Genomic DNA, 23141 nt, shown 5'->3' on the forward strand with positions numbered 1-23141 from the left:
AACCACACAACAAATTTCATGAAACTTTGTAGATAATAAGGACATACTACGTAGATGTGCATATCGACAGGAAATAACGATTCAATTTTTTTTCCAGGAGTTACGCCCCTTTGAACTTATTTGCCCAATATACTACTGCAACCTTTTGTCATCGCAACTCCTCTCAAACCATACAACAGAATTCCTTGAAACCTTTTTAGATAATAAGGACATACTATGTAGTTGTGCATATCGACAGGAAATTATGATTCAATTTTTTTTCTAGGAGTTACACCCCTTTGAACTTATTTACTTTAATGTACTACTGCAACAGTTTGTCATCTCAACTCCTCTGAAACCACACAACAAATTTCATGAAACTTTGTAGATAATAAGGACATACTACGTAGATGTGCATATCGACAGGAAATAACGATTCAATTTTTTTTCCAGGAGTTACGCCCCTTTGAACTTATTTGCCCAATATACTACTGCAACCTTTTGTCATCGCAACTCCTCTCAAACCATACAACAGAATTCCTTGAAACCTTTTTAGATAATAAGGACATACTATGTAGTTGTGCATATCGACAGGAAATTATGATTCAATTTTTTTTCTAGGAGTTACACCCCTTTGAACTTATTTACTTTAATGTACTACTGCAACAGTTTGTCATCTCAACTCCTCTGAAACCACACAACAAATTTCATGAAACTTTGTAGATAATAAGGACATACTACGTAGATGTGCATATCGACAGGAAATAACGATTCAATTTTTTTTCCAGGAGTTACGCCCCTTTGAACTTATTTGCCCAATATACTACTGCAACCTTTTGTCATCGCAACTCCTCTCAAACCATACAACAGAATTCCTTGAAACCTTTTTAGATAATAAGGACATACTATGTAGTTGTGCATATCGACAGGAAATTATGATTCAATTTTTTTTCTAGGAGTTACACCCCTTTGAACTTATTTACTTTAATGTACTACTGCAACAGTTTGTCATCTCAACTCCTCTGAAACCACACAACAAATTTCATGAAACTTTGTAGATAATAAGGACATACTACGTAGATGTGCATATCGACAGGAAATAACGATTCAATTTTTTTTCCAGGAGTTACGCCCCTTTGAACTTATTTGCCCAATATACTACTGCAACCTTTTGTCATCGCAACTCCTCTCAAACCATACAACAGAATTCCTTGAAACCTTTTTAGATAATAAGGACATACTATGTAGTTGTGCATATCGACAGGAAATTATGATTCAATTTTTTTTCTAGGAGTTACACCCCTTTGAACTTATTTACTTTAATGTACTACTGCAACAGTTTGTCATCTCAACTCCTCTGAAACCACACAACAAATTTCATGAAACTTTGTAGATAATGACATACTACGTAGATGTGCATATCGACAGGAAATAACGATTCAATTTTTTTCCAGGAGTTGCGCTCCTTTGAACTTATTTGCCCAATATACTACTGCAACCTTTTGTCATTGCAACTCCTCTCAAACCATACAACAGAATTTCATGAAACCTTTTCAGATAATAAGGACATACCACGTAGATGTGCATATCGACAGGAAATTACGATTCAATTTTTTTTCTAGGAGTTGCGCCCCTTTGAACTTATTTGCTTCAATATACCTCTATAACAGTTTGTCATCGCAACTCCTCTGAAACCACACAACAGAATTTCATGAAACTTTGTAGATAATAAGGACATACTACGTAGATGTGCATATCGACAGGAAATAACGATTCAATTTTTTTTCCAGGAGTTACGCCCCTTTGAACTTATTTGCCCAATATACTACTGCAACATTTTGTCATCGCAACTCCTCTCAAACCATACAACAGAATTCCTTGAAACCTTTTTAGATAATAAGGACATACTATGTAGTTGTGCATATCAACAGGAAATTATGATTCAATTTTTTTTCTAGGAGTTACACCCCTTTTAACTTATTTACTTTAATGTACTACTGCAACAGTTTGTCATCTCAACTCCTCTGAAACCACACAACAAAATTCATGAAACTTTTTAGATAATGACATACTACGTAGATGTGCATATCGACAGGAAATAAAGATTCAATTATTTTTCCAGGAGTTACGCCCCTTTGAACTTATTTGCCCAATATACTACTGCAACCTTTTGTCATTGCAACTCCTCTCAAACCATACAACAGAATTTCATGAAACCTTTTCAGATAATAAGGACATACTACGTAGATGTGCATATCGACAGGAAATTACGATTCAATTTTTTTTCTAGGAGTTGCGCCCCTTTGAACTTATTTGCTTCAATATACCTCTAGTATTTTCTTAGTTTTTTTATTTCTCCAGTGACAATGTGGGGACGTGGGGTATGTGAGCACGCTCACTAAGGTTCTTTAATTTAGGATTTTATGCATCTTATGTATGTGTTTTTACTTGAATGGTGGTTTTGAGCTTGGATATTTTTGTAAACTTTTAAATTATAGACAAATTTACAAAAAACAGTCGATTGTGGTAGGTGCAAATACATGTGGATCTTTTTTTGTGCATAAGCATAAATTCTGTTGAAAAAAAATCCAAAGAAAGATAATAGATTGATCTTTTTAAAGCATTAATTTGCATCTCTGCCCCCGGCGACAGTTTTTTGGGAAAAAATCCCCAAAATGGGCAATAATTTCATCGTAAAGAGAAAGTCTAGTACACCTCTTTATGTTCAGGAGTGTTTGAGTTGACCATTCGAATTCTGTCTTGAAAACGTATTAAAGAAAAATATTTGATACATCATCTCGCTTCAAATTCTATTATTTTTATATATTTAGGCTCTAGGTTGATATAATAACATTAAAAATTTACAGTACCAAAAAATGAAATATATGGGTCAAGTGAAATACCTTTCAAGTGAGTCATAACAACAGAGTAGGTGTGTTTGAATAAAAGTACTTGACAGATCTTAAAAATGCATAACTTCAAAATAACTTCAACTTTTGTGTGTGTTATCTAGGGTAATTAGTCTTCAACCTCTGAAAATGTTTAGTCTGCCCCTCCACGAAATATTTTATTAGAATTTTTTTAAATATTTTTGAACTTTTGAAAATTCTGTTCTTGTCTCTTATTAATGAAATGGTTCAGTAAGTATGAAAATAAGGAGATGTGATGGGATTGCCTGAGACAACTATCTAGGATCTACCAGTCAAAGTGAAGTGGATGAAAGCATTTATAGGTCACTGTATGGCCTTCAACAATGAGCAAAACTTGTACCGTAAAGTCAACCATAAAAGGCCATGACATGACAAAATGTTAAACAACTGAAATGAGAAAACCAACCGCCTGATTTATGACAAAACAATAAACGAAAACAATTGACAGGTGGTAACCAAGACAACCATTGAATCAATGTCTCCTGACTTGGGATAGGTTCATAAAGAATATATATGGTAGGGTAAAACATGTTTGTGAGCGTTCAACAATCCTCCTAACCTGGGACAGTGGTGTAATAGTAAGTTATTCTCAATTATGCAGTGTCCTTAAAGAGTTGTTAAGGATTTGTTTGGTCTCATGCGACTTAAGTTTCAGAGTGAAAATATAAGATTTACTTTTCTTGGCAGTTGCATGCATTAATAGTTTGCAAATACCTCAATATCCAAACATTCACCTAAGATAAAAGAAAATTTTAATGAAGGCCATGTATGAGAAGTACTGTTAAATTTTCTGCATGAGGGTCATTTTTCTGCAACTGAACATGACAGGTCAACAACTTTTGGTTTGTGTATGTTGTGAGCAGTTTATGTCTTTCTGACAAGTGATATATGGCCTGACCTCATTTTCATACTTCACTGGCCAGGGCTAAATTTTCAATGGTTTTCATTAACTACCAGTATGTACAATTCAATAAAATTTTGTATATGGATTGGTTACAAGGATTCTTGAGGGCTATTCTCCGGGTCCAATCTTTCTGCATTACACGTACCTAATGAAAGTTATTACAAAAATGTGTGATGAGCATATCATAAACCTTCCACTAGTGGTTCTCCTTAAACTGACGTAATTACAAACAAAGTTGACTTTGATACTGTCAGAAACAGCACAACTCAGTCCCACTTCCCCAAATTTGTTGAGACACAACAAAAATTATCAAGTGTATAGTTTATTTTTAGGCTTGATCTGTCCAACAATTATTCAAATGAAAATAGAACATTTAGAGATCCTAATAGTTAAGGTATCCAAAATGATTCAAATACATTTAATAGTTAAGGTATCCAAAATGATTCAAACACATTTTTAGAGGGATCTGAAAATAAACTTATAACCCCACATTTATGTGCCGGTTTGAAAATTCTTTTGTTGATTTCAAACTTATTATTAATAATATCAGTTTTTAAGTCATTATTAATATTCCTTTGCTATTAGTAAAGGAATGATTTTAATCTGAGTGGGCAATTGTTCATCATTTTACACTGCAGTGCTCCAGCTAGAAATCAAAAGGGGCAGGGTGCCAGTGGAGGGCAGGGCACTTTTTTATGAAAGGAAAAGGCACTGCTCATTTCTTTTGTCTACGTTTCTGTGTGTATTACGAGTTCACATTTTTTTTTACTGTATATGTTGTTAATAAAGATGTATAAGTTGTTGTTTTGATTATTTATTCTATAAAATTTGCATTAGAAAATGTAATTCATAGGACATGTTCATAAAACATGTCAATACACATTCATACATCACATCACTATAAACCAATAGAGGCAAATTAACTAACTATTCTCACCCCCTTTTCCGAAAAAAACAACATAAACTAAACATCTCATAGTTAAGCATACATGTGACAGAGTTGTCTTATTTCAAAATTCTCAGCTAGAGTTTGGCCCTCTAAACTTTTTTCATTGTTTGTGTTAAGGAATTATTTAGTAAAGTTTCATCAAGTTGATGTCATGATAGTTTAACTTCACACAGCCCATTTATGTAGGATTGCAGCTTAACATTATCATAACAATTGATCTTTTAAATTTCTTAATTGACAATGTATAGAACATGTTTTGCTAAAAGTATGATTATCAAAAATAAATTGCAATATATTTTTTTTGGTATGTTCAAAGACAGTTAATATCCTTAAGGTAACATTCTTATATAATTTTGTATTCAATTGGTAATTTATTCCTATTTTTAATACTAGATAATATTTTAGGAGCACAAATTTGTAATAAGCTAAAACAGGGGAAGTAACTCCACAATTAATTTCTAACACGTTTACTGTTTGCTTGTCGCTCACAAGTTGAGATGGACAGCATTTCTGTGAAGGCATAGTTGTATTTTGATGACTTAAATTCTATTCTAAAGTCATGAAAGTCTTCATTTATACACTCTTCTTGGAGATCGAAAATGCCAACCCAAGCTAAAAACACTCAGCTAAAAACACTCGCTGACACATCAAATTTATGACAAAAAGATACATTGTCTTAATTAAATTACCTAGTTATAAACACCTTTGAAGTCTTATCCACTGTAATTGATTGTAATGACATGATTAACCTGGGTGCAATCACCTGGTGTCATATATGTTATTAACTTTGTGATAAGAAATCGATGAAACAAAAGGCAATTTTACCAAAACGGCACAAGGGTTTTGGGGAAAAAGGCGTCAGGGCAGAAGGGCGCGGCTGAGGGCACACAGGGCGCGGCGCCCTTCTATTTTGGGCTAACGAGACAACTGCACTGTTAGGTGACCTCAAATTTTGTTGGTAAACTTTTAATTTGACTGCATTCTCAATGATGTTCTCTCAATCAAATCTCTTTTTATCACTATTTCTGCTTTACTTATTTCCACAAGTTTTGTAATAGCATTTTAAACAACTATTTAAATAGTTCTACCATATTAATTATATAAAGCAACAAAAAACATTAATTCAACAATTTTATTTTAACAATTCACCTGATTTAACATTAAAATTGATTAATAAAAATTCAATTCAATTTAAAAATTACATTATACAGAAAATAGAAAAACTGATTTAATACAGTCATATAAAAATGAAACAATCAGACAAACCAATACTGTATAATTATTGTTATTTGTGCTATTTTCGAGAAGTCCCGATATCAAATTGGTTCATCTAATAATAACCACCGACTCTGAATTTCAAGGTTGATATTACACAGTAGGTATACTGAGGATTTAGATAACACATAGGTCTGTTTATCAGAAATAGGAAAACTGATGCATGATGTTACTCCAATTCATAGTTATTTTTCCCTTATTTTGAAACTGATCAAATACCATTTGCTAAATCATTTCTTTCAACAGTTCACGATTAAATCAATCATATACCGTTCATTAATACTTTATATTGAAAGAGAAAAATAAATTATTTTTTCATTTTGAAATATACAGAATGAATAATAGTAAAATCCGCCTATCAAACCCGACTTACAGTTTTGACAATTTAAGGAATGTTCTCTATAAATCTTCAGTATACATTTATATTGGGCAATTCTCACCTTTTTTACCTATATTTCAAAATCAACAGCAGACTTGAATAAAAAATTCATTCATTTACAATTGAACAGCACTTTCTATTGTTAAGATAGAAATTGTTTTTTTTAGAAGTTGAAAAAGTGATCTAATGTTAATTTTCAATTCCATTAATTAATTAATGAAACAACCCTTGATCCATCAATGGTCAAACGGTGGTAAAAATTAATTTGTATCTTTAAACATGTTAAATATAATATAAATGACTTGAATAATTAAAAAAAAATCTATGATAAGAATCATTAAATTCCTTGCATACAATGTAAAATTATTTCACTCTATCACATGGCATCATTACTATTTTTAAGTATTTCAAACTCAATTTTATCACCATTCATTCTGAAAACAATAGTTTCTTCTGTGAAGCTACTCTTAATAAATACTTGTATCAAACAGTCATGTTTACTTATTTTCTATACAGACAATACACATATTTCAAATACAAACTACTTCCCAATTAACAATTTATAAATAATAACATGTACTAAAATTACAAGTCATACTTAAATAAATTCAAATACATGATTCTTTCCTCACAAAACCACTTACACAAAATCAATCTCTATTCCTTAAAAATTACATTCATTTCAAATAAATATTCATATTCAAACATACATATACATGTACATTTTCAAATACACAATTCTCTCATTTACAATGCCAAAGACTTTTCAAAAGTGTTTTTTTCTCATGGCAATAAATGTTATGCCAAAAAAATCCAAGAATTTTCAGAACTTAACCATTTCACTAAATACAGGACACCAACATTATTGTAAATGATATGAAGATCAATAACATACTTGGGAATGTACAATTTTATCTAAAACTTTATGCCTAAAAATATAGGTATGAAAGATGTTTTTTTTTTCATTTTTTAAATAGTTTTAAACAAGTATTGCCCAAAATGTGATAATAATTTTTCTTCTCTGAACAATAGAGACAAAAGCATTCATGTCAAAAGTATTAATTTTCAACACATCGGACCAAGATGTCATTCTTACAGACTTTAATTCTAATTGTGAGGTGCAAGCGTAGAGAACAATAAATCTTGCTTGGTCTTCAAAAGTCTCTCACTTTACAAAAAATTAGTACTATCAGTTTAAATTCACTTTGGATCAAATATACAAAGTATAACAATCAAATGAAAGCTCAAAATGACTCTTAAACCAAATATCTGGTCACAAGAATTGGCACATCCTTAAAATAAAAATTTTCCTTAGATTTAAAGCAGTTGCAGCTTTTTCATTAAAATCAGATATTCAAAAATGGAATTATACCAATCATACAAACTACATATATCTCTTGTATAAAAAAGAAAAAAAGAAATGTACTATAATGTTTCACAAATGATTGCAATGTTATAGCAATTCACATTTTGCATATGCATAATCTAGACACGACTTGCATCATTTAGAAATGGTTTAGCTTGAATTGTAAGTTATAAAATGGAGTGAACTTCATAATATAAAGTAAAGTGCAATTGTAAGCATAAGGAATTCTACATCCATAAAAAGGAATTTCTAAAAATTCTTATATATTTTGGTACATCAGTTTATAAGACACATGCATCAAGTGTGCCTTGAATTTCATCTATTACTACTACTATTTCATTTTGTTTGAACTTTTTGCAATTTTTATGGTAAAACTATTTTTTGTTTGTACTATTTTTTTGCATTTTTCTTCATTTAAGTCAATTATAACAAAATAAGCATTATAAATGTTCCTGTTCAGAGAACATCTACCATGGATTTTCTTCTAAGCCGATTCCTCTATTGAATCTCTTTTTACAATATCATTGTGGACATTTAATCCTGTACATCAAATGCATTGTGGGATATATCATGGAAGTCCATCTTTCATTATTGATGACATTAAAATTTTATCTTGTAAAGTATGATCCAGTTCTCTTTCATCAAGTTTCAACACAATCTGCAAATAAATAAATAATCTAAAATCTGTAAAATGAAATATATCATACGATATTAAATCAAAAGGTTAAAAAGTGTTTTAACAGTACAATAATTTTTTTTTCTCCTTGTTAAAAGTTATATGGAACTATTATTAGTAACTCAATAATAAATATATGTCTACATGATGCTTAAAGCCATTTCAAATTTATAAAATCAATGTTCATACAACTTTAAAACAATATAACATTACCTTTTTTTATAATAATGGGCTTTTTTACCTGGATTTATGTGTAAAACTTTCTTTTATTATATGGTTATTTTAATTCAATATTTCCATTCTGGGAGAATCTTTGTGAAAAGTAGATTCAGGTCAAATGAAATAATTAATGGTGAAAACTAGATTTTCTATTTATGAATATTAGTGACATTGTTTTAAATTTCATAAATTGTCTTATGTGGATTTCATAAACAAACCTTTGCTAGACGTCCATCTTTAATTTTCTTAATACCCATAATTCCTCTGGTTTCCAGCAGATTACAAATGCCCTGGTATTCTGTGTAATCAACTATTGCCATCTGTCTTTTCTTGCATATTTTACAGTATGTATCATGGACCTATAAATTAAAATATAAAACAGATACAAAACATTTCATAATTATTAAATACATATTCTCCTGGAAAGATAAATTGTCCATCGTCCCATTCCCAACTTTCTGCAAATTAACAATTTTCAGTGTTTTAAAATAAAAAGCACAAGACTTCATTTTGTTTGTTTTTCCAAAACACTATACACAATTATAACAATGTGCTCCAACATATATCTATCAAAAATTATTAAACACTAAGGGTGATGCTGAACACTATTGACACTTTGCTTGCTTCATTTCTAAACTCAATTGTGATTATAATTGTTATCTTATTACCTTAAAATGTGATCTATTTTTAATAACTGTGTGAACCCGCAAAACCACCAAAGATATACAAGCAAGTTGTAAGTTCCACAACCTTTGATCTAAGGCGGGTGAAGTAGTTCATAACAGCATGATCGACATGCTGACTTAATATCTGACAATCTAAAACCACAAACTTTATAACTAGAAAGTTGTAGGGAACATTGTCAGGACAAAAAGAAAAATATGTACATTTTAGAAATACTAGGGTTTTGTGTTTGAATTTTAGTGGAAAATTTCTACATACATATTTATTAGAAGATTGCTTTTGTTGAACACCAAAATTTCTGATTGGTAAATTTGACTTATTAACACATTACAGTGTTCTCCCCAGGGCCTTAAAGCACTGTGGTACCATGGTGCTATCTTGGATGACTTTATAACAGAATGTATAGGAGCCATGGTGCTATCTTGGATGACTTTATAACAGAATGTATAGGAGCCATGGTGCTATCTTGGATGACTTTATAACAGAATGTATAGGAGCCATGGTGCTATCTTGGATGACTTTATAACAGAATGTATAGGAGCCATGGTGCTATATTTTTTGGAAAACCTGTACTATGTTACTTTCCATGGTGCTATTTGAAAATTCTGGGGAGAACACTGCATTACTTGTCTTGTGTAAAGAAGTTTTTATCATCTCTGCTCAAACTTGCATATCTTTTTCTTTTTTCGTAATAAGGAATGCTTTTTTTCATTTTTTACTTTAATTCAAACTACTTTGCTCATTGTAATCTCCTTTATCTTGCCTTCTTTACCTATCCTCAAGAATATAATATAACTTTTGCCTTTAATCAACCTACCTTGCCCATTGTGACCTCCTTCATCTTGCCTTGTTTAACCATCAACAGCAGTGTACAAACTATTAGTTTCTGTTGCAATGGAATGCTGTCTTGACTGTTGGATACAGAACTGGAGCCATATACCTCTGATAAAACTTTGTTGATCTGGACTACACCAATCTTTTTTGGTACTGCTGGTGGTCGTTTTGTAGGACTAGACAAGACCTTCTGTGTTTTCACTTCATGTTCCACAAGTTCTACGGCACGGCGACATACATCAAGAGCCTTTCTCATGTCCCCAGCCACTGCTGATATTTTACGGGCACAGAACTGTATAGCACTTGGTTCCATAACTGCCAAACCCTGTTCCTCTATCTGCAAATATCAAATTTTTTTGTGATAAACTTATTAGCATTGAACACATAAAAATACTCTATACAAACTTTGGGAATTTAATTAATCCTAATGAATACATTTTTATTTCCTAATGAAAGGACATTAACATTGTAAAGCAATGATAAAAGCTATTTCCTTACAAAACTGTATGGAATTTTAATAATGAGATACTTGAATAAGACTACATCTAAACTATTGCAGTTTATTTTTACATACCTTTTTTAATCTATCTTTAATAATATTTGCAATCTGGTCTTTGCTGTATGGAGCAAAGTTTAAGAGTTGCGGTTTACAGTTAGGTCTAGCCTGTAACCGTGGCAATATCCTATCTGTTAGATCTAAAGCATTGGCTATACCAATCAATACAAGTCTGGATTTCTGTAATGATGGCCACTCGAAGATTGTGTATAGTATTTCTTGATTTTTACTGTCGAGTTGATCAATCTCATCCAAAACCATAATACTGTAATAACAATGCAGTGTATTGTTTATATTTATTACGTGTGATCTTTTGATGCATGTCCCATTTCTCTCTTTTAAAGAAATAAATTGATATGGTGACCAAGAAAAATAATTAGCTGATCTGCAGACATAACAACATCACATTTTTCAGCTATTTGTATATTAACAATGTTTAATACTTATACAATAAAATTGAATGCATAAGACAACTCCATCATTTAATTTCTCTATTGCATTGCTTTGATTCCAAAACATTGTACATACTATGATTCAAATTAATTTTTCAATTTTTATTAGACACTCAAAGTGAACCTGAACAATTATATACACAACTGTCACTTTGCTGGATTAATTTCTAAACTTTGTTAATGTAAATGTTATCATAAGTCATATAACCATAGAATGTGTAGTCTTATTTAAATAACTGTTTGAACCCGCAAAACCACCAAAGATATACAAGCAAGTTGTTTAATCCACAGACTTTGATCTGAGGCGGGTGAAGTAGTTCACAACATCATGATCGACATGCTGACTTAATATCTGACAATCTAAAACCACAAACTTTATAACTAGAAAGTTGTAGGGAACATTGTCAGGACAAGAAAGAACAAGAAGATGTGATAGGAACATTTAAACTATATGGTATAAATGGAGAAAAAGAACTTACATGCTTGGTCCAGTCGTGGTGAGGTATTTCTCTACTGCACGTAGCCTGTCTTTAGCTGATGGTGGTGACTTTCCTGTAAGATCTGTATATAATTTACCATACACTGTTGCTGAGTCTCTCAATGACATACAGTTTAAATATACAGATTTACAGCTATGAGCAGCCTAACAATAGAAATAACAAATGGAATTGATGAAGTTTTCTGTGAAGGGTTATCATTTAAAGAATAAAACTAAAATACAATTTTGAAATTAAAGTGTTTTTCATAAAGAATAAAATATTGGTAGCTTATGTCTAATGTCTCTGACATGACTGATGTGTTATTGTTGTTGTTTTGTATGCATGCAACACTTGTGTATTTGTTGTGTGGTCATCAGATGTTATGTTATAGTATATGGGTGCAAACTTGAGAAATTTTTTTTTATTCCACTTGTATGATAGTCAAGTTATTTTATTTCCAGTCTGTCTCATATGAGGTTAAAGTTCTAGTTTCAGGTAGTCTCTCCTGAAGTTATGGTCACATCAAATTGAAATTTGTTCATTATGATTTGAAACTTATGCCCAATTAGGGTTGGAACCATATTTCATGATTCACTGACCAAGGAAATGTCTTGTTTAATTGTTTTCCAATTTAATCATGAACCACTAAAAGTGATGCTGAACAGTTATATACACCTCTGACACTTTGCTAAATTCATTTCTTAGCTTTGTTATTGTAACCATTATCATAAAACATATATTAAACCATAAAATCTGTGATTGATTTTCAATAACTGTTTGAACCCTCAAAACCACCAAAGATATACAAGCAAGTTGTTTGATCCACAGACTTTGATCTGAATTGGTGAAGTAGTTCACAACATCATGATCGACATGCTGACTTAAAATCTGACAATCTAAAACCACAAACTTTATAACTAGAAAGTTGTAGGGAACATTGTCAGGACAAGAATTTAAAGAAAAAGAAGAATATATTGGTAGCTTATAGAACCGGTTGTCCTACAGTCAGGGGACTTACTCAGTGTTCTCCCCAGGCCCTTAAAGGACCGCGATGTATAATTTTTTACCGTGGTGGTATCGTTCTTACCGTGATGTATAATTTTTCTCCATGGGGCTAAAATTTTCAGTTAAAAAATCGTAAATCGGTCAAGTTTTAAACGACTTGTTATATCTTTTCCGTGCGGTATAAAATTCCAGGTGAAATTTGACCAGTTCAAACCAGTTCAACACAGATTGTTTACACCACGTGATCGATTTACCTTATGAGGTTAACCTTGTTGATTGGATTTAATCGATGTAATTAACACTTGTAACATGATTCTTTTGTGTTTTAATTAAGAGTTCATAACTTTATAATCACAGATAACTATTTTATGGCTTCACTCTCCACCCAAGCACTGACCTGTGACAAGTCGGCAAATACTTTGTACGCAAACAGTGTCTTGACCCGAATGGTACATTTTTTGTACATCATAATGGTGGCTCCTTACGTATAATGGACAACTATACATTTCCCAATTTTTATATTATAGTATTATATGTCTCTGATTAAACCATGGCCAATATTATCTTTAATTATGACATACTAATTGCATGATAGTCGGGTTTCAAACTGTAGTATCTGTCTGTACATATCACATGACCCAGTTAGTTCATGTAGAATATTCAAGTTTATTTACAATTAATTGCAATCTATTATATTTTATAAATAAAATGCATGACTGTACCTTCAAACTGGATATCTATATCCATAATTAATGAATAACAGAAGTAATCTTGCAAATTTTATCCATAAGCACATGTTAAATCTATTTATATCTACTTCCTGTCATTTAGGCCGGAAAATAGGGAGACTTAGTTGTTGACATTGAATATGGTTACTTATAGATCTATAGACCAAAGATAAATTTATAGATTTAGGAATTCTTTTTAAATGGTTCATGACAAATAAAGATTTAGATTTTAGGGCAGTATTAAGTCTGTATCTATGTTTGATTATCACCAAAGACAAGAAAGGTTAATATTTACATGAAATCTATGGCAAAATGTTCTAAAATTTATGAAAAATTTCTTTTTATGAAAATCTAAGATAGAAACTGGTTCAAATAATAAAACAATATTTGCAATTGTTCTTGTTAATTTTATATCTTCTTATGACAGGAATCCTTTCACATACAACAACTTTTTTTTCTAGATACTAGAAAGATTTTTAAATTGAACATTTTTGTTCTCTTTTGAATGCTATTTTATTTTTATTGATTTTGGATTTTATAAAAGATTTAATTACTTTAAATTCAGATGAATATTTTATTATGAATCATAATTTATTTATTTTAAAAAAATATTAAAGTATACAAACTGTTTTTTGATTTACAGTAGACTCCACCTAATCGGATATCGGCTAAACGAATATATCGGCTATTGTAATATTATTTCAAAACACCAAACCCTTCCCTATATGTTTAATGTTAATTTTATCGTGTAATCGAATATCGGATATAAGAATATATCGGTAAATCGGATAAGAATATTCAGGTCATTTTGTTCAAAACCATGCACAATCGGATATTTTCAATGTTTTTCTGACAGGAAATGGACCCGGAAGTTACGAATTTACAATCTTGCAGACAAGAAGATTTTGTTTTTACTTAATAAAAGGAACTGTTTCTTAATAAATTGTTGTCTTTAATCATTGTCTTCCTTTGTCATATGAATTAGATGCCCTTTTACTTCAAATGGTTTGAATTTATTTATAAAATATGCAAGACTCAGTTGAAAACAATGACGTTGCTGTTTGGAGAATTTTGATTAAACTCTAAATGTTCACAGAATCAGAAATATAATCTAAACTGAATGTACCTCCTTCTGAATAATTTATTGCAATATAAATATAAATTCCCTTTTGAAACGAGAAATCTGACTTTTGTCAGATATATTTTTTTCACATGTGCAAAAGTAACCACATGTCATGGACGCCATTTTGGTTGTTTACAAATTTGAGAGGAAGCCTCTAGAACTATGACCTAAATATAAATAGTCTTCAGAAAACGTAAACTTTATGCAATAATATTTTATCAATCATGATTATTTTCATAAATTTAAATTTGATTATTTAAAGAAATAAAATTATAACAAATACGATTTTAGTTTGGAGATTCTACACGGACATGCTTAGATCTATTTATAGCCAAATTAGTTTACCTGTGTGATAATGTAAATAATGGATATTAATTTGCTTACAAAACAAATAAAGACAAACTATGGATGGTAGATAATAATTCACATAAATATTTCAGGACATTTGATTTAATTTAATAAATAAAGGATTTAAAAACTGCAAACAAATTTAATCATTACATAATCAGCTGATAATTTTTTACACAAACATCGTGGTGATGTAACTGATAAAAATCACTCCATCAATCCTCCAGCCCTTTCACATATTTAGCAATTGTCAGGGTTAGTAACACCTCAGGATTATATCTACTCATTATTGCAGAATATTCAATGAATATACATTCATCGTCTAATTGAATATATCGGGTAATCGGATATTTTTAGCTGACATTTTCGGTATCCGATTTGCCGGAGTCTACTGTACTTCTTTTTTACCAATAATTTTCTGAATCAATGTCTACATAACACAGTACCACAGTATTAAAACAAAACAAGAGACATAAAAACTACAGTAACTAGAGCTAAGCGACGCGACGCTACACAACTGATTGCATGAAATATTTCACCAATAAGTCCACACGCGTTACCCTGGTGCTAACCAAAAATCCTGGGGAGAACACTGTTACTTAAATGAGTGATTTAGAAAATCACTCATTTAACATTATGTCCATAAAGGTTGGAAGTAAGAGTTGTCTTTCTTTAATAATCACCTATTTAAGTAGTACAAATTAATCACTAGACTAAGTGATTTAATTTTATTGTAGCTTTAAATATAGAATACTAATGATCTGATGCAACTTTTGGGTTTATAGTCATATCAGGGACTAATCATGTTGCTAAAATTATCAGAACCAACATCTGTGTTGACCAGGTCATGTCAGGTGATGACCTTGTACTAAATCTAGGATAATGACATAAAAATCACTTGTTTATTTAAGTCTCATACCTCAATTTCCTTCCAAAAAATCACTTCTTTAAGTATCATTATTTTAATAACCCCCACTAATTTCAACACCCCCGAACAGTGAAATTTTGATGGCGAACAGTAGAATTTTATTACATAATCTATAAGATGAAACCTTGAATTTTACAGGAATAATACTCCCACTGCTGGAAAAAATCTGTTAAGAAAGTATCAGTTCATTATGTAAAGCCATTTTTATAGCATTTTTTCAACTAAAATAGAATTTGCAGCTAAATGATTGCATCAAAGGCATAAACCTTGCTGCTTCAAAGAAGCAAAAAGTTCATTCTTTTCAATTTTACTAATGAAAAGATATTATCTAAACCTATGTGTTTAAAATTTTGGTAAAACTACAAAATCACAATTTGTGACAAAACTTTGAATTTGCTACTTAAATAAGTGATTTAAAAATCACTTATTTCAAAGTCCCCTGACTGTCCTATAGATTATGTTTTTGTATCTGTCCAACATATTTTCACATATTAACAGTGATACATACTCTAACATTATCCAGTATATGGGTAAGCACAGCTGTTTTCCCTGTTCCCGGTGCCCCTGATATGTATAAACTTCCACCTGCTTTCTTTGTCACATGACCTCTGACAAACTGATTCACGGTTTCAGTCTCTACTTCTCTACCAACAATACGGTCTGGTTTGGCTGTATGAAATGACTGTTTAGCCAAGTGGTATGCATGTGCTACAAAAGAAGGAAGAAATCTGTCTTACAAGACATCTCAATATATCAAAGGAATGCCTGAAAAGGACTCTCTAAAAATGTCCATTAACTGTACATTTAGCTCGTAAAAGCACCATATATAAAGGGCACCTACTTAAGAAACATACATATTTTTCCCATGTTTGCTCTCTCTATAACAATTTGGCTAAATAGTAAAATACATTTAACATCTGCCACCAAAATAATCCAAACTACCTAGGCTTCAAATTGAATTTCTTTAACAAAAAGAGATGTCTGGTATACATCAACAGACAGCAAATGGATGCAAAAAGTCAAAGACAATCGCATTTCAACATTTGTCTACTTTCAGCATTATTATTTCCAATCAACACAATGGTCTCAATATTTTCAAATAACTCAAGATTTAAAATAGCACCGTCTCCCATAATTGATGACATATAACTCAATGGAATCTGCTTGTTTAGGTTTAAGAAACTCAAGTTAAAGAGCTCACTTTCAATGAAAATTCAAACTTTACATTAATCCTAAAACATTAGTTTTCATGCAGAGTCTTTGTTTTGAGAATTTTTTGTCAATTCAGTTTTGCGAATAATAATATAGAATCTTAAAGTCAAAGACTAAAGCATTTCAACATTTGTCTACTTTCAGCATTACTATTTCCAATCAACACAATGTTCTCAATATTTTCAAATAACACCATGGGATTTAAATAGCACCGTCTCCCATAATTCATGACATTTAACTCAATGGAATTCTGCTTGTTTAGGAACACGAAACTAAAGTTTAAGAGTCCCCTTTCAATGAAAATTCAAACTTTACATTCATTCTAAAACATTATTTTTTATGCAGCGTCTTTGTTTTGAGAATTTTTTGTCAATTCAGTTTTGTGAATAATAATATAGAATCTTACCTTCCTGTTTTTCTAATTTGAGTGAATTGGTTGGTGAAAACAGGGACTTGACTGGTGAACCCTGGGAAAACAATGACAGACCACCTTGAGATTTGCCTGGTGATGACATTATGTTGTAATCCATCTTTCTTGGTGACAGAGGAACTCGTACTGGAGACGACAGCTTCAGATTACCCATCATCGTTCCAGGTGACATCATTAAATTACGTGATGAGAACTGATTCTCGTTTCTAGATGGAGACATTACTTTCCGAGGAGAAAGTAATAAATCTGACTTTTTAGGAGACAAGAGATTTCTCCTCGGAGAATAGAAATGGTCTAACGATAGGTCTTTTCTTGGTGATAGGGGATGATCAGATCCCCTTGGTGATAATAAATGTTTTTTAGGAGATGGTGGGTACTCAGGTGATATGATAACTTGTTGTGGTACAATGCTCGGTGACGGTAAACTTTTCCCTTCTGGTGATCGGAAGGGTTCCACGGTTTTCTTTGGTGAGAAAGGGAACTCTGAAAAATTCAAATAAATTTATATAACTCACTTACATTATGAACATTACAATATCACATAATGTACTTGTACCATATAAGAAAATTACAAGCAATTACAATATCACTTTGAATACCAACACAATTCAACTAAAGCCAGAATTTCTTTGAAAGGAGTGCAAAGTGAAAATAATATTTAAATTCTGGGCTGATCTTTATCATAATATTCACAAGTAATGTATGTTTCACAAGATCTATTACCAAACAAGATAATTTTCCTTTGAACATTATAATGCTAAACATACTCTCAGTGATTTTACTTTCAGCAACGACTTCTCTTTGACCTTTTGACTTTGAAGAAGCTGGCATTGAATTTTCATCATCTAAAAGAAACCACTCAACATCTATTAATGTCATCAAATAATAACTTCAAGTCAAGTGCAAAGGCTGTTCATCAGTTTGGTTTAAATTCATGTATGCAATAAGAAAAAAAACCTGAAATCTGTCAAATGAACAGAAATTGTCAGTTTGGTCTATACATGATTCAAGCAGATAACACAAAAATCAAGCACATTTTCAATATTTTCATGTGATAATCATTGAATAAAATCATCTATGTAAATCATTTACTTAATGAAAAATAAAATATTTATTCATGCAAAATTTGATCTCAAATGTGCAGGAGATGCAAGTGATGATTTCATAATTTTTTTTTCTGTTTGTGCTTATCGATTTATCAGATTTTGGTAACTCCCTTGCATGTTCCTTCAGAAATGAATGAGTTGTCAATGAATATCTAGGAACCATTGAAGCTGACTCTAGGGCTGTACTGATCTCCTTGTAGGTGTCAGCTGTTCAATATAGAAATAAGATGTGGCATGATTGCTAATGAAAAAACTATCCACTAGAGTCAAAATGATGACCTGCTTTGAAAGAAAGCATTTTTCCTTGAGATATTGACTTCTAAGCACATGTGGAGCTTACAGATCACAGTCTTGTATAGCCTTACCACTTGATGATGTAGATATAAGTTCCCACATATCTGTGTTCATTTTTTCATTAGTCTCTCCTTTTTTTAGCTTCAGCTTGGTCTTTGTTTCACTAGAGTCCGATAAGCCATTTTTCCCCCTGATTGGTGTCTCAGCATTTCTCTGTCTGGCACTTCTCCTATTTGGTGTTTCAACTTTACGTCTGCCAGTTGTTGGTGTTTCTGATCTCTGTCTTGTGCTCGATGTCTTAGCACTTCTGAATAAAAGACAGTTAAAACTTTAAATTCACATCAACAGTGACATGTCAGTCATGAATATTTGTCAATGAAAAATGTTTATTCATAGCTATAATGGGTGATTACCATGTTTCATTTTACAGTTTTTTTTAAATCAGATTGGATTGGTATTTAATTAATGTTCTGTCGGCCAACCAAAGAATTTCTCTGTGTCGGTTACAAACCGATTTTTGTTTCCAAAATTGAACTGCATCATAACAGGGTCAGTGTATTGTTACAGCACTTCATATTTGAAGGAAATTAATTTCTACAGAAAGTATTTCTAAAAGATTTTAGATGAGTCGACCACTTTTGAAATTTAAAACTTGAAAAGTTATGCAAGCCAAACTCAAAATGAAATCTACAATTCATCTTACAACTTAAAGAAAGTTAAAGTAAGTACAAATTTTTACTTGTGTGTGTTGCAAGCACTGATATTTTCATGAGGACTATGAAAAACACAGGTAATACCTTGACATAACTCATGAAGGCTCTATTCTCAAATGAACATGCATTTAGGGAATATATTCTAAGTATAATACATTCCAACTGCCAGTTTTTCAATATATGTGATAATTGTCTCATTTAAAAAAAAAAATTTTTTGCTGAGCATGAGAAATGTTACAAAATGCTGCTTGTCTGCAACAAATGTCACTTTGGAAAAAGTGCTCCTACCTGTCAGTTGATGGTGTCTGTTGTCTTGTTGATCTTAGCCCTTTCTTCTGTTTACTTGGAGAACACTGTAAATTCTTGTCGCTGTTTTCTGGAGAAAAATAGTAGTGAGCGTGAAGTTCTAAATTTCTTTTATCTGTGAATTACTCAGTAAGTGAATTCGTAGTCGGACAAAGGATAGGATTAAACAATTGTTTCCCCTTCCTAATTCTGATATGTTTTGGGATAGGAAGTGAAATCGTTATTTTTTTTATAACTACAATGTATCATGGTATATGCAATTCCTAAAAATGTATTACTGCTCCCTTAAAATGTAAATAATTCATTTGAAAATTAATTCAAATATTTTTGCAATTGCTAAACTTCTTAAAAAATTTCTAAAATAGGATATTCACATAATATTTTTAGCATTATTACTCATAAAAAAACAAATATCAGGTTAACAAACAAAATTTGTCCTGACAAAAAGTGTTAACAGATAAAACACTATTAATAAAATTGCAACAGCAGTCATAAAACCGTTCCACCCCCCCTATTTGGGGCACACCAGTTGTTAGGATTCAAAGTCCTACAATATTGCATTTATTGTAAGGTTCAATTTTATCATAAATTAATATACCTCAATGAGACAACATCCCATCCTCAGTAGCTCACAAAATCCAAGCCAGTTCAACATTGAACAGATGCCTTTACAATGTGTCAAACTATAAATCTCCAAGTCTTAAAATGTCCTGAATTTATTTAAACAAGTTGGGACCAATCACCCAAACGGGATATAAATTTACAATGCAAAGAATTTTTAAGTTTTTAATTTTGCACAAATATTGAAAAGTGCATTTGCTTTAGATCAATAGTAGCATCTGTAGGTTAGCGTATTGTTCATAACTTAAGAATTCTTTGCATTGTAAATTTATATCCCAAATATAACCTGCCAAATGGGGATTAGTTCCCCAAATGAGGGATACTTTTCCAATGTACTTTTTTTTAATACACTATATGATCGAAATTGCACATATTCATGTAAAAATGCACAAAATTTCTCAAATAGATGAATAGCCCTAATCTGGTTTACTGAAAAGTAACAGGCCTATAAAAACTTTGAAAAATTGACAATTTTTAAGGCTTTAAACTTTTTTAAAAACCCAAAATAAAACTATAGTTCTTTTGAAGAAGTTGTTCTATTTTAAGTAAAAAAGACTCAACTAAGAAAAGTTCAACTTTAGCAATGCCACTTGATTACTAAATCATTATCAAGGGATTGTTACTCGGGGAATAGTTCCTAATTTTGCAGACAACCTGTTTAAGTAAATGTATAAACCCTGGACCTTCAAGTATTTATCATCTTAGTATTAATAAAACCATGTTGTATACCTTCTTTTGTTCTTTTTCTTGGGGACTCTGGTTTTACTGTATTTTCTTGACTATCAGCATCTTTAGAACTTCTAAGACGAGTCGACTTTCTGATGGGAAATTCCAATTTTCTCTGAACAATTGCAGACATTTTTTTACCTGAAATTTCAATAATAAAACCCCATCACATTTATTTAATCATCAAAGCATCCATCATAAGATTGGTTAGTGCTTGATCTCCAACCTGATGAACTGGTGAAGGCATTTGTCAAAAAGGAATTCAAAATGAGCAAGATATGCCCTAACTCGCGACAAATGATTCATTATTTTGACAGAAAAAAAAGCAAATAGCTTGCAACCCGTTTTAATTAAAGATTTAAGGTTGCATGACGAAATTGACATAAAAAAAAACATAATTTATAGATGATGAGATCGAGTCAAATATTCTGCCACATAAACAAACTTTTTTACCGTTACCTGGACACTTATTCCCTGTACTTGCAAATCATGAAAAATACTTTCATATAATATTAAACCAGTTATGACAACTCTTGGTACAGTCACTTCTCTGTTGTTCAGTTCACCGATCCACTGAGTAGGATGTGTAGAAGAAAGAAAGTAAACAAACTTGGCGGGAAAGTTATGTTAGCATCGATTTGATTGGTCATTAAAAGTAATATTTTTGTTAACTATAGTACAGACTTGTAGCATACCTGGTTGGACGTATAATTTGTTAACTTCGGCTGAGACTACTATAACACATTTGTTAGTAGTCTCAGACTTCGGTAAAAAAAAAATTCTGCTTTTTATTAAAATTTGAATTCGAATACTTTATTGATGAGAGTCAAAATACATAATTTGGGTATATTTTACGTGTAAAGATTTAAAGTTGCATGACGAAATTGACATAAAAAAACATTTTATGATGCTTTATGGATGATATTATTTTTCATGATAGATGAAAGGACTTAAATGTAACTTTATAGATTGTTTTCAATATCTTTGTCTCCAAACATTTTCTTCAAAAGGGGAGGAGGAGTGTTTCATAATCCTAGTCAAAAAGTTTATATTCTACTATCTAAAACGGTTGATTTTTGTTTACATCTTCTTTGAATATTTCAATTTTTATACTGCTTTAAAATGTTTACCCTGGAAAATTTTCGATACTATCTCATGATTTTTATATGGTTGAAATGATAGGAAATTTCAAAGAGCGAAGTACTGAATTATGGTTTCACCTTTTTTGAGAAAAGAGGAGTTGGAAATGTCATTTCTTTCAAAAAAGTAAAAATCAAGTATCAAATAAATAAACACCTTACACTGTTAAAACTGAGACTACTATAGATAATAAGATATATAAGATATTTTTATTCCAATTAAAGGGCCCATGAAGAGCTAAGTAATTTATTACAATGATTTTGATAATTGACACGACAATTTTGATAATCATATATAAATATGAATATAATGACCTCAATTCTAAGATCTTAAACCACAGCCAGACCAGAGCCATACGCATATAAGTAAAAAATCATAACAGTTATATATAATATTAACTGGCAAATATTCTTAATGGGTTACATAAAAACATATCTGTACTATAATGATATAGTTTTCTGAGTTCAAAACATTTATTGCATATGAATTGCAATAATTTTCAATACCTCTAGGTTTTCTTGAATAAAAGTATGCAATTTAACAAAAAAACTATATGCATGGTAATCTCAGTTCAAGGGGACACAATACAATGGGGAATAAACCTTTACATTGTATCGCATTTTGCTGGAGGTTAGACCAAGTAATTAACAATTTAAACCAGAAATATATATATATTAAAAAACTGGTTTTTATATGTCTCTGTTTAAAGTTATGTAATTTGCTTATTTTCTCAGTATGTGAAATGCTGATAAATGACGCTTAATTACTGATAAATTACA

The 23141-nt window shown here is 31.1% G+C and overlaps 1 protein-coding gene across 1 annotated transcript; it reads right to left on the bottom strand.

The window, feature by feature from the left end:
• Positions 1 to 4611: 4611 nt before the first annotated feature.
• On the bottom strand, positions 4612 to 21829 carry LOC127718878 (cell division control protein 6 homolog). Its single transcript, XM_052224938.1, has 12 exons — positions 21682 to 21829; positions 21226 to 21363; positions 19858 to 19945; positions 18928 to 19163; positions 18224 to 18301; positions 17433 to 17939; positions 16323 to 16522; positions 11683 to 11846; positions 10770 to 11016; positions 10179 to 10532; positions 8896 to 9036; positions 4612 to 8440 (listed from the first exon to the last, which is right to left on the bottom strand). The coding sequence occupies exons 2-12, from the start codon at positions 21353 to 21355 to the stop codon at positions 8351 to 8353; spliced, it is 2235 nt and encodes a 744-aa protein (XP_052080898.1). The 5' UTR covers positions 21356 to 21363; positions 21682 to 21829; the 3' UTR covers positions 4612 to 8350.
• Positions 21830 to 23141: the final 1312 nt, after the last annotated feature.

This window comes from Mytilus californianus, unplaced genomic scaffold (genome assembly GCF_021869535.1).
Source record: "Mytilus californianus isolate M0D057914Y unplaced genomic scaffold, xbMytCali1.0.p SCAF_10, whole genome shotgun sequence".
Classification (NCBI taxonomy): Eukaryota; Metazoa; Mollusca; class Bivalvia; order Mytilida; family Mytilidae; genus Mytilus; species Mytilus californianus.